The sequence below is a fragment of the Ruditapes philippinarum genome, unplaced genomic scaffold (genome assembly GCF_026571515.1).
Source record: "Ruditapes philippinarum isolate M1 unplaced genomic scaffold, ASM2657151v2 ctg791_1_1_1_1, whole genome shotgun sequence".
Lineage (NCBI taxonomy): Eukaryota > Metazoa > Mollusca > Bivalvia > Venerida > Veneridae > Ruditapes > Ruditapes philippinarum.
Window position 1 is genome coordinate 137660 of NW_026861391.1, and position 18508 is coordinate 156167.

Sequence of the window (18508 nt, forward strand, 5' to 3'; positions counted from 1 at the left end):
TGCTGTTTTTAATGCTTCCGATGGATCACTTGTTTTCAGGTATTTCTATAGTTTCTTCATTTTTAATTAGACAAAGGAAACATTAAACTAGCGCATGTAAACAAAAGAGGAAAATGGAGAAATATAACATATCAACATCAGAGCTGGTTTAGGTTACTTATTTTCTACCGGTATCGGTTCTTCTATCGAACCTTCATCCTTTATTTTTAGCGCATGCAAAGTTTGAAAGAAATACTGTTCATTATATTAGATGCCCCTTCTTTTGCTATGTAAAAAATGAAGAAACTATAGGAAGTATATTAAACAAGTTAATTTTGCTATAAGCATGTTTATATATTTTATTCAATAAACCTAAATGGTGTTGCTGAATTAAATAGTGCCAGACAAAACAGACAAAAGTCAGTACAGGAAACTGAATCAGGATATGAAATTTTAACAAATATCTTCCCTTGTAAGTAATATATATTAACACATAATATAACATGTCTTATATTCTTAGTGCAAAATGGTTCTAGTAATATGTCTTGGTCCTTTTTAACTGTTCGTAATTTTTGATAGATATTCGAAACCGACACGGACGTTCGTATATGATATTAACATAGTACTTTAAAACAATGGTGAATGACCTTTACATACATATTATTAAAGTCATATATTAAAGAAGAAAAGATGATTTTGGCGCTATGTTAGAGTGGACTATATTGGACTGTATTGTTACCCAGTTACCCATATATTTTCCACAAGACCTTTGTGTTCAAAAGTACCTTTATATATTTATCTAACTTGCCCATCGAAGATATAACTACATTTGTCCTATATATAGGTTTTCAATGAGTTAATGCTTGGTGAGATCTAGAGTGTATCAAATACCTTAAAGGTAGTTAAAAATGATATACCGATGGTCATCTAAAATGATCGGTCATCCGGCAAATTACAATATTACATAAAATAAGAAATGACAGAACCAACATAATGGGTTTGCGACCGCGCAGTCTGATCAGGATACATGCTGTTCGCTATCAGTGTCTCTACTTGTTATATAGTGTTTGTAAGCGAACAGCATGGATCCTGATCAGACTGCGCGGATGCGCAGGCTGGTATGGATCCATGCTGGTCGCAAACGCAGTACGCTGGTTTTGTCATGGCGCGGCTCATATCATAGATGTGATTCTATATGTAATGTAAGCTATCATATCAGACTGTCTCGTTTGAGGCGGTGTATGCGCATTGTTCCCATGTGAGGTTCCCGGCTCAGTATAAAACATGCAGCTGTATTCTGGCCCTTTTAATTTTTATTCATATAATTTGATCATCTTAGTTTATAATCATAAAAAAAAACATTTACGATGACCTTTTAAACGTCCAATAATCTTAGTCATTAGATATTTAAGTTAAGAATTTTTAAAAGATGTTTTTTAAGTTCTTCTGAAGAATTGGGAATATTATATCTTTAGCTTTGGAAAAAAAGCCATGTAAGGATAAAATCATCTTAAGATTTACATTGAAAACTGACCCAGTTATAAAATCTAAATTTTATACCAAACCCAAAAAAAATGGTTTGATGCTGAATGTTTACAGGCGCAAAGAAGCATTTTTACAAAGCAAAAATAAAGTCCTGCGAAATCAAAATTCTGAAAATGAATGAGTTGTTTTTCATACATACATGTATCAGAAACGGTTATAAATACAAATGAAACGTATATAAGACATAAACGCTTAGAGGGCAATCGCATTACAAATATATTCTCGATAAAGCTAATTTAAAATCGTTCTGGAAGATAGTTGAATCGTAAAACAGAAACAATTCCTCTGACCCTGTTAATTTTCTACATTTAGAAAATTTGTTTTAGTAATTTATAAGGTGTACGACCAGAATCAAATGGAGATGAAATTGACGAAAATGAAGAATATTGTATTCAAGATAAAGGGTGGAATTCACAGAATCGGAAATAACATATGCAGTATTTGCAAAGAACAATGATAAAAGTCGAGGAAATTTAACTATCATTTCAGAAAAAAAAAATATTCATCCTACATTATCTCATCCTATCATATGATGATGAAGTTTATTCAACATTCCATTAGGCTGAAAAGTCGATGAGGATAAACATAGCACAAATATATACATACAAAGAACAGTACATTTACTTAACAAAATGCAATGTGACACCCATACATTCCAAAAATAATCTATATGGGAGGAGGTAACATATATATAAACTAGTATTTAATTTAGATAAATATATAAGAATGCAGTTATATACATGTAATGACAACATATAAATCAACATATTGATCTGTAATATATACATCATGATTTTCTCGACATGTTCACTATTCCAAAATATTTAATAAAGATACTTCCCAGAAAACTGAACTGAAAGACTAATCATACCTGTATTTGAAGGCGAAAGCCAAGAAGACAAAAAAGTAGGCCCTTTATCATTCATATATTGTAAGTAACGTGCATTTTATTAAAAAGGGGGAAACACGACAATTTGATAATAAAATACGGATTTCAGCAGAGTCAATCCACCCTATTTAATTGTACCCTATTCCATTATAACGAAATCATTATCAAATAATTTTTTAAAAAAATGACCGTTGCTTTTCTCGACTGGGAAATTTTTTTGAAACAGTTGATCTTGTAATTCTATTGCTTGAAATTTAAAATTTATTATTGCATTATGGTCTATGTATACCTTTGAGCATTAAATCATCAATTCGTTATAATTACGTTTAGTCAACCCATATCAATTCATATTTCGGAGTAAAACAAGCAGTTCTGAGCCTTTTTTCTCCTTACCGATATTTTGGATAATACACTAAATAATTTAAACGGAATTATTAATCTTGGAATGTTCAAATATGTTTACTGTTGTTTGCAGATGATGTTTTACTTTGTTCCAAAAACCGTAAAACGTTACAAACGTTATTGTATAGAATAATTTCGTAATACTTTAAAAAGAATAATTCCGTAATACTTAAAGTAGAATAATTCAGTAATGCTTAAAATGTAAGGCAGATTATTAAATATTAATAAAAACCAAAATAAATATATTTTTAATTACGATTTTTTTTAACGAAATAACACAAAGTTAGAAGTTGTTGAATCCTTTAAACTCGTATGTGTACACGTACATAAACCCCTGGGACAGAATATTTTGAATATTCTGTCCCAGGTAAAAATGTAAGTATAGGTTAAAGTGCATATTGGGTGTTCTTCGTAAATAAGAAAGCTAAAAAGGAGCGGAGCTTGCGAAGCGACTGTAGCTTTCTTATTTACGAAGAACATCCAATATGCACTCTAACCGGCTTAGTGCTCCGCCCACTTGCGTTTTATAATATAAAACGTCCAGTTTATATAAAATCTGTTCTATTAAGATTTGTGACCTGAAAATTTGAAAAATCCTCGTCGGTGATTGGCTTAAAAAAATTGGCGAGCACTAAATTGGACTAGAACACGGGAGCGAATAGCACAATAAGCGTGATTCACGCTTCATAACAAGCATCAGATATACCTGTTTTGTAGCCAGCAAAACATTTCTATTCTCTTGTATCACCAACACTAAATTATTATGGAACACACAGCACCGGCTGTCGAAGTTATAGACGTATTGTAAGCTAGTTTTGGACAAACTTCCGCACTTGGGCGAACACCAGTGTGGCAATGTATATTGAACAAAAAATAAATGACAATATTAATTTTGGACAAAAGTATTATTGTTTTAAAATATTTAAAAAAAAGTTTTCTTTTTTTAAAGATATATGCTGACCATGGTCTGTTGTATTATTGTATAAATTAGGCTTACAGCGTTAAACAAATTTTAATTGGCCTGGAAAAACCAGTTTAACACGCAAATAGATTTTCATTTAATGAAATATTAAATTCTTAGCTTATATCGCGGAACAATGGTATGACTTGATAATTTGTTCAAAACATACAGTCTATATAGAAAAAAATTGTTATGAAAGAACCTACGTATAGAATAATTTTATCTAGAATCAGCACTTCGTCCCACAATTGAACTGTAGAACATGAACGATACAGTAACATTCCAGACATTTAACGTTAGTGTAAGAAAAATTACCAATTTAATCAATATACAGTGAGCATCAGTTTTTTTCAGTTTTTCTGATTTTCCCGAATAAGATTTCCGATTTACTTAATGAGTAATACTACACTTGTTCGACAAAACAAAACGAAAATTCATCAACTTAATGTCTGACAGCTTTAATTAAAGTTATGTCCGAATCAATGATAATGTCTTAATAAACCGCCATCAATGGTTTTGGCAAATTTATATATCATGCTAGCTTTCTAAAAAATTAAATTTATCAAATGTGTTCAGTATTTACAATTTTTATTTATGAAAAAAGAATACTTATTTATAAGAAGTTTTATATTCTTCTGATAAAATCCATGTGTGTTGCTTGTTTGTTAAATAATTTTAACTGATGCCATTAATGTACGTGATAACATGCACTTTGCTATAAACAAGTATGCAGTAAAGTTTTGAATTGAAAAAAGATAAAACAAAGATAAGAATAAGAAATGGCAGATATGAGTATAATTAAGTATATTTTGGTATTCTTTATTAACAGTAAAAGTGGTTACATTTTAAAGGCAAAAATAGGGGTGCAAGAACTGTTTAGCCTGATAAAAATTAAAAAATGTTGCACAGATATACCATGACTATTGTACGGATGTGAGTTATGTGGGTATGGCAACTGAACTATATTTTAATTGAGACTGGGACAGAAGTTATTTGAGAGCATGGTCTTTCAAATAGAAATGTTATTTAATCGTATCATGTAAAATCTTTATAACATTTTACGATGTTATGTAATAGTTATAGTATATGAAACGAGTTAGTTACGAGGGTATAACACTGGCTGGGGCGACATCAAGGGATGTTTCTGCTAAAAAATGGCGAGGCCGTTAGGCCGAGACAATTTTTTTTGCAGAAACATCCCGAGATGTCGCCCCAGCCAGTGTTATACCCCCGTAACTAACGAGTTTCATGTACTATAACTGTTTTATCGCAATGGCATAATGTTTTTTTTTGTATAGAAACAAATAAATAAATTAATCGTTAGCTACATTACCGTTATTTATCATAAGGCAGTTTTTCAAGTTGTTTTCGCTGCCGCAAAAAAAATAAACAAAAGACATCCAATATAAGAGGCGGATTGTATACTGTTACCAAGATTGATTTAAGATTTAAGGGCTTTTTTTCATTTCATTAATTATCTTTGATTATATTTTTCGTTGTATTTATATATTTATTTTATTTTATTTTATTGATTTCATTTTTTATTATTTTATGTTTTTTTTGCTACTGCCTCTATGAAAAAACTGTATTGATATATACAAGGTGCGAAAAAAACTCGACCGATATATAACAGTCGAGTTTTTTTCCTATATGAATCAATGAAAAAACTGTACTGTTATATATCAATACAGTTTTGAAATGCTCATTGAAGTGTACTGAGTATAATGGGTTAGAAAGAACAAAGGAAAAGCTCACAGCCATGCGATAATTACAAATATTTGATGTTTAAATTGATGCATTTTCAAAATGGCACCGTTTATCGGCAAATATTCATAACAAGCAATGTATGTTTTTTTCAACAGATATGGCTTTAAAAAACATTATTTTCTGAAATATTTATATCCTTTATTGACAAGCTAAAGAATTTTACAGAACATGTCGTTAGAATTTTCATTTTTGCCTAAATTGTATTTAATTTTCACCGTTTTCTTCAACACTTACATAATTTGCGTATTTATTACCGAGTTATAGCGAGACATGTTTAATTGTAGCACTGATTTATAATACATTTGGTTGGCTCCAACGGATCATGTCTTAATCCGTTCGGAGCCGTCACTTAACTAAAGAAGTTCCGGACAAATTATCGTACGTTGTATTTGGAAATTAGTGGTATGTCTTTCTAGCAAGAGTTGTCTAACTTACTTGAACAAGGTACTCGCTTAATTAGTTATTAATTGCAAATTTTAAGTAAATATTATATTTTTTTCGATCAGATTTTCTTGAAATATGCTTGTAAAAATAGCCACCTTTGTTTTAAAATAAAGCGTTTTTTTCTAGATTCATTGAATTATGATATTAATATTTGTTTGAGTGAGAAGTAGTCGGACATTGCAAAATTCGGATATATTTTTTTACTAACAACCTTATTTTGTCGGTTAATATTTCATTCTCATGAAAAAAAAAAGATAATTTCTGATATTAGCACTGTATTTTTGATCTATTTAGTGATTTTGTGTTCCTGGAGAAAAGGATGTGACAGATCATGTAGCTTGACATTTAAATGGGAATAATACTTGTAAATTATGTACATTTTGTACTGTCAGAATCATTTGCATCTTCTCGCCCCTTTCTGTCAAACTTCGGATACGATCCTTGAACACAATACTAAGAATACACCAAAGGGATGCAGTATTTTGGACTAACCCACGCTAAAAAATAAAACTTAAACAAATACATTGTAGTAATTTTATGCTTGGAGTTATTTACTTATTTTAATTCTATGTATAAAGTACATGTAATAGTCTACCTAAATTAAGTAAATTCATAGATATAAAAGTAATCAGTACATTAATCATACATGCCATAATTTCCATACAGATTTCTGGGACATTTTAAAAAATGTTTCTAAAATTAACATAGCAGAATGTAACCTAGTAAATCTATATTTACCACTTGCAAATATTGTGATACAGTAAAGCATTCGTTATGCTTTATCACTGTGGTAGCGTAAGGTATTCGGGGTACTTGACTATGCCACATCTTACAAAAGAAAAAATGTTAAAAATCGCAAGGAGTTTGACATTAAAGGAAGATATATTAATAAGAAGATAGATAGATAAAGTTTTTGAAGTCAGAACCATCAATGTGGAACTGGAACCATCACTGTTAAATCACTGTGATATATCTCTGAAAAGTCACTACATTTTGTATTACAGCACAGATATAAATACAACGGATAAGAAACTCCGAAAATAGACGAGAGTCCGATTCAGACCCACAATCCTTTGAGCGCTTCGGTGATAATTGGGCTTTCCCGCTAGTCTCCAATTTTCACGCTATCGTTAAACTTCTGGACATTCTTAAAATAGCGAATGCTAAATTTAGACTGGAGATTCAGAAAGCCATATACTTTCATAAGTTTGAGCCAATTCTTGCTCATTGGCTCCTGCCAGCATGAGTCCTGAAATGGGATAGGGATTGGCTTTATTAACTAAGTTTTCTAGAAGAAAAATAGCTAGTTAGTAATATCAAATGATAAAATTGGTGAATCATCTTACAGTGGCAGGGGAGCATGTGCTATTTCTTCATTCATCAACACATTTTATACAAACTTCCACACTGAGAATTATGGGCATATATTGTTATTGCTTTATGATTTTTTCATATTTCACAAACATATATATGAATCCTTGTTTAATTGCCAAACTTCATTTAAACAATGGACTAATTTGATCCAAGCCATACTTAGCCAAAATGACAAAACTTATGACAAAACTGACATGTGGAATAATTCATATATGATCTAGAAATAAGAAAAAGTCGAGTCTGGCACTTGCAGTGACTCTAGATGGGGGGGGGGGGGGAGTATGGTTCTTAGTTGTTGTTTTTTTCACATTTCAGTAATAGATAATGCACAAGGCCCCAGACTTTTCTGAAGAGTTTAACCTATTATTATAGGTTGGTAGACAACCTTTTGTTTGTTCATTATCTGTCATAGAAGTATTTTTATTTGTTTTTAGGACCCTCTAATGAGATGAGCTAGCTGTCATGTCAAGGTAACCGAGTTTCAGTCAACTGCATGAAGAAACACATAGTACAGAGAATATTAAAGAAGCTACTGAATGTCACAGTGAATTTTCATTGCAGTTCAAACAAGATGGAGGACAGTGCTGTGACAACAAGCTCCATATTAAATGACTCTCAACTTTCCCAGTTATCACAGGTATTTTACCCCATTAAATTTAGGGAACAGGCTTGTCTAACTTTGAAAGTGAAACTGTCCATTTTCAGGTTAAGGGATACCAGTATCAATTGTTAAGTTTAAGCAGCTATCATTTATTCATTATTGCACTGTCAAAAAGATTGAGGCATGTTTAGGAAATATATATCTTGACTTTGAGAGCATTTGGTAAAATATAGTGCAATTTGAAGTTTAGATGTGCATTAAAAAAAACCCATCTGAACAATGATATATTACCATTTAGTGTAAGGCCTAAAAAAAAATTGTTTTGTTAGGGTAAAATGCTCTCAAGGAATAGGTAGGGTAGGTCGGATTTTTTTTTTTTTTTTTTTTGGACACGAAAAAAAGATAGGGTCGGCGTAGGGTTGGGTGACCCGAACAAAACAATTTTTTTAGGCCTAATTTTTCCATAATTTGTGAGTGTAATGAAAAGGAAAGAAATCAATATTGGTAAGATAAAGATATTTGTTTTGCTTTACTTGATGTTATTTTTTCTCAACCATGCTTAATTAGTATCAAATAAAAGTTATCATGTTTTTTTTTAATTTTTTCATTGTTAATATGAAGAATATTTACGTTTACTGGTCAGCTTTACATGCAAAACTTTCTGAAATGGTTACTTTTTGATGTATGAAAATATCCACATGTAAACAACTTGCAGATACGTATATGATATGAATATATTTGTACAATTACAAAACATCAAACAAAATAAAAAATTACCTTTCTCATTCATAACTATGTTATATGTTTTAGATCACTGAAGCTGGATCTTTAGAGAAGTCAGCTGAGAACAAATTTCTTGACCACGAGTGGGGAACAAATTTATTGAAAGGATTTTCAAAACTGTATAAGGACCAAGAGTTTGTTGACATTACACTTGTTGTCGATGGAAGGGAATTTTTCTGTCATAAAAATGTTTTGGCAATATCAAGTCCGTTTTTCATGGCTTTGTTTTCGACGTCCATGTCTGAAAGCCAGAAAGAAAAGATAACTCTGAAAGAGATTGACAGCTTGACAATGGAGCTTGTACTAGACTATATTTATACAGGAGAGGTTTGTATGACTGAAGAAACTGTCCAAGACTTACTGTCTGCTGCAAACAGGTTTCAGTTGCTTCCTTTACGGGCAGGATGTGCTGATTTTATGCGGCGTCACATAACAGTCTCCAACTGCATTGGTGTGTATTTTTTCGCGAAAGCTCATGAGTGCACCGGATTGGCTGCAAAGGCCAAAGAAATTATAAACAAACAATTTTCAGTATTATGCCAAAATCAAGAATTTCTAGCATTGCCGGCAGATAAATTGATAGAAATTACAAGTGATGATAATATTGAGGTTGCCCAGGAAGAGATCATGTATGAGGCATGTTTAAATTGGGTCAAAAATAACTTAACAGAACGGAAAAAGCACTTAGGAGACGTGATGGACTGTGTTCGATTTGCTAACATAAATTCTTACTATTTCTGTGACAGGATAGACTGTAACACAATGTTGAAGGAGTGCGAAACCTTAAACGAAACGCTTGACAATGTTAAGTACTATCACATGCTTAGGTAAGTGATTTAAAAGTTCAAAGTCTTATTATAAAGTTTGTTGTTTTTGTCAATGTTTGTTGGATTTTAAGTCACATGTACAACATAGTGAAGGTCATATCGTAAATTTTCAGATTTTTTAGTGGAGGAAGACCTTAAGTTGCCTTCCCTTCTTCACATTAGGCTTCTTTTTTTTCAAACAATGATCACAGGTATCATCCTTGGTGATTGTTGAATATATAATGCTTTCTTCAGGGGCAGTAACTCTTGTTTTACAAACTGACAAAAAACTTAAGTTTCTTTATAACCATGATCCAAAACACACCTAAATGTTTTACAGGGATAGGCATCAGGAAATGGACCTGAATTTGATGCCTCGGAAAGGAATGCAGTATGAAAGAGGGGTCATGATCATTGCCAACCCTTACACCGAGGATTCTCTAAAAAAGTATAACAGTATTGAAGTTTTGCTACCAAAAACAGGGGAGGTTGTCTTTCTTTGTAAACTGCCTCAAAGTCTGTATACTCCAGGTAACTATGTAAAACCAGTTTGTATTTGATTTCGCAAAATAATTATTCAGTATGACACTACAATGTTGTAATTGTTTCTTTTTTTAAGGTATCACGAGCAAATCTTAGTCTATATATAGAATTATTAAGAATTTTCCAAAATATCATATTTTTTTTATCTAAATTCTTTGTTTCAAAATTTAAAACATGGTGTGTTTTTAAGCTATAACTTCTTTATTTCTTAAGGTATCTACTTCAAACTTCAAATATATGGTCCTTATTATCATGTCATGTATGACAAGATTCATAACTCTAGTATAAATATTTCAAGAATTATCCCCCCCTTGAACTTATTATTTACTCTGACATCTTTATTTCCTAAAGGATTTACTTCTCTTCAAAGTTTTGATTAAAGTTTTATATCAACTACCATATCATAGTAATGTGAAAAGGTTTATAAGACTAGGATCTTTATTTCAAGAGTTATTTCAACTTTCAGCTCATAATTTTACTTTAAAAACTTTATATACTTTTTGCTGTCTGAAGGGATTGACTTCAGATTTCAAATTGTTGTCTTTTCCATTAGAGCATAGAAATGTTCTTTTAACTTTTATTGACATAGTCACATATTATGTGGTGCAAAAAAAACTTCAGTTCCTTTTTCCATTCTAGTACAGAAATATATTTACAAAAAATGTATGCCGTAATTGATATTTTTCCTGTAGTTTTGTCTACAGTATTTTATTAGCCAAGCCTGATGACTCCTCTGACAGCTCTTGTTTGTTAATGCATGTATATCATTTTGCATCCACTAACATACTATCATTTTACAAGTCTATATCTGACAAAATCAAACCCTTGTTTATATTCTGTGTTTTAAATACGATGCTTCCCAAGTTGATGTCTTTGAAATTTTACTATGTACATGTACATAAATATTCAAGAGAATTTTGCTTTTAATTCATTTATACAAGAAGTGTACCACAATAATAATTGAGCAATGTCATGTCAAGACCAACGTAATGCGTTTGAGACAGGCATGGATCCAGACCAGCTTGCGCATCCGCGCAGTCTGATCAGGATCCATGCTGTTCGCTTACAATCCCTATTACAAGCAGAGAAACTGATAGCGAACAGCATGGATCCTGATCAGACTGCGCGGAGGCGGAGGCTGGTCTGGATCTATGCCAGTGGCAAACCCACTATTTTGGTTTTGTCGAGATGTGGCTCATATATTGTACAAAACTAAAGTAATTCCAACATTTTGTTATCATACACCAGGCTGTGCCATCACTGGAGACAATCAGATCTACCTTGCTGGGGGTTCAATACGTAAGATAAATTACCGGGGCTCGATAACGACCGAAGGGGTTTCAAATCTGTTCTACATATACGACCAGTCGTCAGCGTCATGGATACAAAAGATGAGAATGAATGTATCCAGGTCAATGTTTAACTTAACCATTGTTGATGGGTAAGTCTTGTCGTTTATGAATAATGAAATATATTTTCGGAGACATATTGTTTTTGTCTTCTTGTCTGACCTTCACAGTTCAAACTACTGATGGGATTTCAACCAAAATTTTTAGGAGTGATCAGAACCATACCACCGGCACGTTCCGCTTAGCTGTACAAAGTGGCCGTCAGAGCTATAAATAGAAAAATCTTGTCCGGCCTTCACAAGTCAAGCTCCTGGTGGGATTTCAATGAAACTTCACATGAGTGACCATCCATAGTTTTGGGAGACATATGTTTTTGTGACAAAACCCCTTCTAGTTTACTTCTGGTTTTATTTTTACAGCTTCAGTCACTTTACTTTTAGAATTTCAGACTCACATTTGCTTTTTCTTTCAACATACTGTACTAGTCATGTAATACATGTTTATTAGGTGTTTTCATACAGGTATTTAGATTATCTGTCAGCATTGTTCTTGGTTTGTGGAACTTTCTTTCAGACAAACTCAAAAGTGATTGAAAAAAATTATAAGGAGTTTATTAATTGTGATTTTGATTTTTCAAATGATGAAAATTACTTGTTTCAAATGGTGAAAATTACTTGTTTCAAATGGTGAAAATTACTTGTTTCAAATGGTGAAAATTACTTGTTTCAAATGGTGAAAATTACTTGTTTCAAATGGTGAAAATTACTTGTTTCAAACAGGATCTTTCAAATAGAATGGTCTGGAGACAGACCAATTTTACGAAAAATGCTGTCTCGGTTGAGTCACGTGATTGGATTTTATATCTACCGACCGTGATATGACATAGCACATCACCATTCAAAAATCAAATTATAAGATAAAGTTTTGTTAAATCAATCAAAAATTACTACAAACTAACTCTGACTACATTATATTATCAGTTTTTACTTAAAAGTAACAATTTTATAGATTTGCAATGAAATTAGAAATTTTTCGTTCCCGGTGTCAAGGTAAAAATCTACTGCTCATATTTGAAAATAGGCCCGAGTTTCATGAGCTTTTTTTAAATTTATGCATTGTTCAATGACAAAATAGAAATAGATTTTACAGAGAAAAGATGTTATTAAATCGTATCATGTAAAGCTATTATGATATTTTACGATGTTATTTGCAAATATTTGATGTTTAATTTGGTGCATTTTCAAAATGGCGCCGATTATCGGCAAATATTCTGAACAAACAATCTATGATTTTTAACAAAGATGGCTTTAAAAACATCATTTCCTGAAATATTTATCCTTTTTTCAGAAGTTTAAAGATTTTTAAATAACATCATGTCGTTAAAGTTTTCATTTTTTGCTCTTGTATTTAAAATTCGCCCTTTTCTTACATAATTTGCTTATAACAAACTATACCAATTTATACCGAGACATGTTTAATTGTAGCGAGAAGGTTTTACATAGCGTGTTTCAAGACCCTGTTTCAAATGATGAAAATTACTTGTTTCAAATGATGAAAAAAAAAATGTTTCAAATGGTGAAAAATACTCATTTCAAATGATGAAAAATGCTTGTTTTAGAAGATGAAAAATACTTGTTTCAAATGATGAAAAATACTTGTTTTAAATGGTGAAAAATACTTGTTTCAAATGGTGAAAAATACCTTTTTCAAATGGTGAAAAATACTTCTTTAAAATGATGAAAATTACTTGTTTCAAATGAAGAAAATGACTTGTTTCAAATGATGAAAAATACTTGTTTCAAATGATGAAAATTACTTGTTTCAAATGATGAAAATTACTTGTTTCGAATGATGAAAATTACTTGTTTCAAATGATGAAAAATACTTGTTTCAAATGATGAAAATACTTGTTTCAAATGATGAAAAATACTTGTTTCAAATGGTGAAAATTACTTGTTTCGAAAATTACTTGTTTCAAATGATGAAAAATACTTGTTTCAAATGATGAAAATTACTTGTTTCAAATGATGAAAAATACTTGTTTCAAATGGTGAAAAATACTTGTTAATACTTGTGTATTAAATTTTGTATAAGTTTTTTTGTTGGTTTTTATGCTATAGTTTTACACATTCAGATCTGGTGTATTTTCAATGTCAGTAACGTTACATACATGTTCTGGTACATACGACTGGTTTTGTGATGGTCATATGTTATAGTCATTTGATGTTGTACATACTTCTTTCCCTTTGTTGGCTATTGATTTAAATAGGTTAAATGAAAGTTATCTAGGTCATTTATACAAGGCTGATTTTCTAAGTTTATAGTGCACTTTCTATACTACATAATGAGTGTGATTGGGAATGTTATGTAAACTTGAAAAAGAGACCCAGTTTACATGTCAATAAAAATGTTAGGTTTTATTAGATTGTAACTTAACAGCAGGGTCTTTCAAATAGAAAGACCCTGTTAACAGTGAGGGTGTTTTTTTAACACACATGGAGTAAAAACCTTTTCCCAGTTGCCAAACGTTTACAAATTTTGAATTCAATTGTAAACAATTGCCTCATATTGTGATATTTGTCTGAATCAACTCATTTTCGGCTTATGTTGATTTTAATGAAAATCATTAAATAAATACATCTACGTTTAATCATCTAAACATGTGCCTGTTAAATTTGCCCTATATCCTCATGGTTACCACTCTAATATACACATGTCATGCTCATTTAAATAAAAGAATATTAGAGAAAACTGATATGATAAACAAGTTAAATGTTATTTATACATGTACTACATGTATTCAGAAATTTACCTCCCCCCCAAAAAATAAAATAAAATAAATAAAATCAAATAGCATTAGACTGTAATCTAATATACTGTTTTTACATACTGTGGCTTACATTAATTTGAAATGAAGATTTTTTTGCAAATTTTGATGATGGTTTTACAAATTCTATCAAATTGAATGTTTTTGCTTTTCTCAAAAGGATGAAAAAAAATTCTGTACTTGGAAGTCATTTTAGAATAAAATGTACAAGGGTGGGTCAATATGTATTGCAAAACAGTCAATAAATTTATCAATAGGGCAACAAATATTTTAAAATTTTCTATATCAACCCTTTGAAATAATCTCCTTGTACAGAAATACAAAGTTTCAGACATTTAAATCCAATTTTTAAATGCTTCAACATAGTTCTCCTTAGGTGTATCTTTCAATAAATGTACAATGAGCCACACAAGTCTATTTCTACTTTTGTAGCGATGACCTGCAGGATGTTTTTTTCAGTCTAGGAAAGAGGAAAAAGTCACATTAAGTTCTTGATCGCACATGATTTTAGTAGCATTTGAAAGCAGATGCTTGGAAGCATTTCATTGTTTACACCAACACAAGAACTACAAGCTCAATAAGAAAATGTACTTCATATTGCATTATATATTGACCCACCCCCCATATGTATGTATGTTGGTATATTGCTACAAAACAAAACTAAATAAAAGACATGTTACTTTATTTAGGTTTTGCCTGACTTTTGCATCCAATGAGTATTATACTTATAGTTCATAATCTGCATTCAATCTGTTACTGTATTATCTTAATAAATAAATGTACAGCGGCTACTTCACTACTCAACAAATGTTCACAAATATCACAATATTTCTTAAATATAAAACATAACCGGCATTCCTGAAAGAAACACAATACTTACACTTTTGTTTACTACTTGTCAGTAGTGATTCTTTGTATGGTAAAATTTACATATTTAATGTTATATATAGCATTATCAATATTATTCCCCCCCCCCTCCAAAAAAAAAAAAAAAAAATATATAAATAAAGAGCAGATTATGCCCGTGTTTTGAATATCAGTTAGTAAATTTCACACAAAATACTGAATAATTTTTCTTGAATGTATCATTTGTATGTTTCTTACAGGTTTGCATATGCTATAGGTGGAATGGATGGGACAGAAACATTAAGCACTGTAGAAAAATATGATCCAAGGGCCAATACGTGGACGCTTGTTGCCCCTCTTCCACAGCCATTAAGGTTTACAACATCTGTTAGTTTAAAAGGGAAGTTGTTTGTGTTTGGTGGGGAGGGAGTCACAGATGTAGTCAGTACAGCTTACAGGTATTATCAGTTTTTAGCATAATAAGTTTATAAAAAAGGCTTGTCAATTGTTTGAAGAATGGATTTTTACTGACTAATTCTCCTAAGTACACCAGCTAAAATTACCAATAGTCAATGAGTCAAATTCAAACTAGCTACAATATACATATGACATATCCACATTAAAGTCACGTCTTATGAAATGTAAGCGGAGAACTTCCATCATTTGCACCATAATTATGATCTTCAAATATAAGTCATTATCGGATACAATTTTATAAATTTAGCCTCATTTTCATTTTCCCAGTCCATAAAAGCCTGTACCAAATCAATATTGTATATCATCGCGTCTCATGTTTGTTTTCTGAGTCAAAAGAATCCCTATCTTATCACACTATTGTACTCATCTACCATTGTTTAATATTTCAGGGTCCAATTAAAAACCATATAGAAAACTTATTGTTACTCTAAATTAAAATGTTCTGTCAAAATGTCTGAAACTTTGTTGTGTGAAGTAAAAAGATATTTAAACAGTTTTCAGTAAAATACTGATTCTGTTGGACTTGTACACTAGACTTGGCTAGAATGTCATCTAATGAAGATTTGACAGCTGTGTGATGTGTACTTGTCTTGTAGAATTCAGTATGGAACTAAATTAACAATTTGTATAATAACCTTATAGTATAATACTTACCTGTACTAGCTATATTTTATAATCCATTGATATATTAAAGAGACTTTACTGAGACTTTTTGACATGATGGAACTGAAAATAATTTTTCGAGATTAATGTTCCATTTGATGCAGGTTTACTCCAATAACTTGTGTGGATAATTTCACATCATTTGCTGCTTACTACATTTTTCCAAAACAAATATTATATTGTCATAAATTGCTCATAAATTGCTCAAAATTTCACTAACATGTGGCACAGATCTATGTCAGAAAATCAAATTTTAAGTTTCTAGTCTTTTAGAACTTAGTGAATTTCTTTTAATTCTGATATGTTCTTATGAGAATTTTGCCAGATAAAAAAATGTTTGAAGTACTGTGTACTTTTCAGGTATGACCCAGTAGAAGACAGCTGGACAGAGTTAACTCCCATGTCTGTTGCTAGGGTGTTGGCAGGAAGTGTTGTGCATCATGGGAAGATTTATGTTATAGGTAATACTGTCATCTCATTGAATTTGATCAACAATAGTCATAATTATGTTGGTTATTTGCAGATAAATCGGTAATTACTTGTTAGTTATCCAGGAAAGGTTGATCAACTTCCGAGATATATAACCAAACAAATTTGGATATAGTAAGGGGTCAGATAAATCATGGTCACTGGTGGGAAAATAGGTTTTTACACTTTTGCTCTTAAAGTTTTTGTTTATTGACTGATGTACGTAGATACCTTTGGTTGTCTTCTTACTTTAGATGGAGTATTGGTGGACCTCTTTAAGTTGGTAGGAGTTATGGGACACATAGGTCTAATTCAGCAGGTTCAGGATTAAAGTAATTGTAATTTTTGTGCCCCCACTATAGGGGGGAGGGGGGCATTTAGATTCACCCTTGTCAGTCCATCCATCCATCCTTCCGTCCATCTGTCCATTTTGTGCGGCAGGTAGCTCAAAAACTTTAAAAGTACTTACTTGACCTAGAATCATGAAACTTTACAGGAATGTTGCTCAGCAAGTGTAGTTGTGCACCTGGGTATTTTCGTGTGGATTTATCAAGTATTTCTAGAGTTTCTTGACTTAGTAAAAGATGATTATATTTCAACTTGTGGCACATGTAGCCCAAAAAATATTTGACCTAGAGTCATAAGTGGAGAGTGGGGGCACCTTTGTTCTATGAACACATTTCTAGTTAAGTTATATGACATTTTAACTGATTTTGAAGGTGACATTTCATGATACATGCAGATGTTTTTATTTTACTAGGTGGAAACGGGCAGATAAGTGATAAATGGAAGAGAGAATTCTTGCCAGAGTTCTGTGTAAGCTCTGTCGAAATTTATGATGTAGACAGCAACTCATGGTCGGCTGGTCCGGAACTACCTAACGCCCTCTGTGGAGCAGGGGTGGTTAAATATGGGGGAACTATATTGATAGTGGGTGGAGAAGATGATAAAAGCTGGATGGCGGGGTTATGTTGGTTAAAGGAGGAGAAAGGGAGACAAATGTGGGTGGAAGGACAAGAGTTACCTACAGTTATGAGCACATTCGGTTGTGCTGTAGCAAATATACAAAGAGACACTCTCAGACAACAGTGTTAGCTGTGCTGATGATAAAACCAGCTTAGATTTTTAAGCTATATAGTTTATATACTGTACTGTACTGTACTAAAGTAACTTAATTCAGACATAATAAAGTGAATAAAGATATATAATTCATACATGTATTTATAAGCAGAATGAATTTTGAAAATTGAATTTCATTTTGAATAATTGATTTCAATAGATAGAATTTCAGCTTCAGAATGGAATATTTGGGACCTTTAGGTTTTTTGTAAGTTTTTCCTGTTGTTGTTTTTATTATAGAATAATATTTCTATAGCAAATATTTTTTATCAACTATTTATAAATTTAATAAAAAAGAAAGAAAAATCTCATAGGGGATATTGAATGAGTGTATATTCAGTACTGAATTTATTGAACAAGTTGAATAGAATTATATTATGTGAGCCTGAGTGAGGTGAGAATAATATTATTTTATTCAACATGTTTAATAAATTTAGTAATGAAGTTTCAAAAATATAATATTCATTTTATCAGATATCCAAAATAAGAATTGTTTACATGAAAAAGAGTCACTTTTCATATGTACGCCTATAGTGTAATGCTAACATTTAGCATGTCTTTACACTGTTTGTATATTAACATAAATGACATCTTGTAAAATATATGCACAGCTGAGTGATAATGCTTTAATTGATTTACAAAAGTGAGATGAAAATAATTATTTA

The 18508-nt window shown here is 31.4% G+C and overlaps 1 protein-coding gene across 1 annotated transcript; it reads left to right on the forward strand.

The window, feature by feature from the left end:
• Positions 1 to 5934: 5934 nt before the first annotated feature.
• Positions 5935 to 17882, forward strand: LOC132715466 (kelch-like protein 12). The gene is made up of 8 exons (XM_060698469.1): positions 5935 to 5987; positions 7796 to 7998; positions 8773 to 9572; positions 9892 to 10082; positions 11343 to 11535; positions 15377 to 15574; positions 16617 to 16717; positions 17485 to 17882. Exons 2-8 carry the CDS (start codon positions 7855 to 7857, stop codon positions 17817 to 17819), a joined length of 1962 nt encoding a protein of 653 aa, XP_060554452.1. The 5' UTR covers positions 5935 to 5987; positions 7796 to 7854; the 3' UTR covers positions 17820 to 17882.
• Positions 17883 to 18508: the final 626 nt, after the last annotated feature.

What these genes read in the sequence shown, in the direction of transcription:
- LOC132715466 (XM_060698469.1), top strand. Translation starts at nt 7,855, where the DNA reads ATGAAGAAACACATAGTACAGAGAATATTAAAGAAGCTACTGAATGTC. An exon ending in AACTTAACCATTGTTGATGG is followed by an intron (nt 11,536 to 15,376) that starts GTAAGTCTTGTC and finishes TGTTTCTTACAG; the next exon opens with GTTTGCATATGCTATAGGTG. An exon ending in TGGGAAGATTTATGTTATAG is followed by an intron (nt 16,718 to 17,484) that starts GTAATACTGTCA and finishes TTATTTTACTAG; the next exon opens with GTGGAAACGGGCAGATAAGT.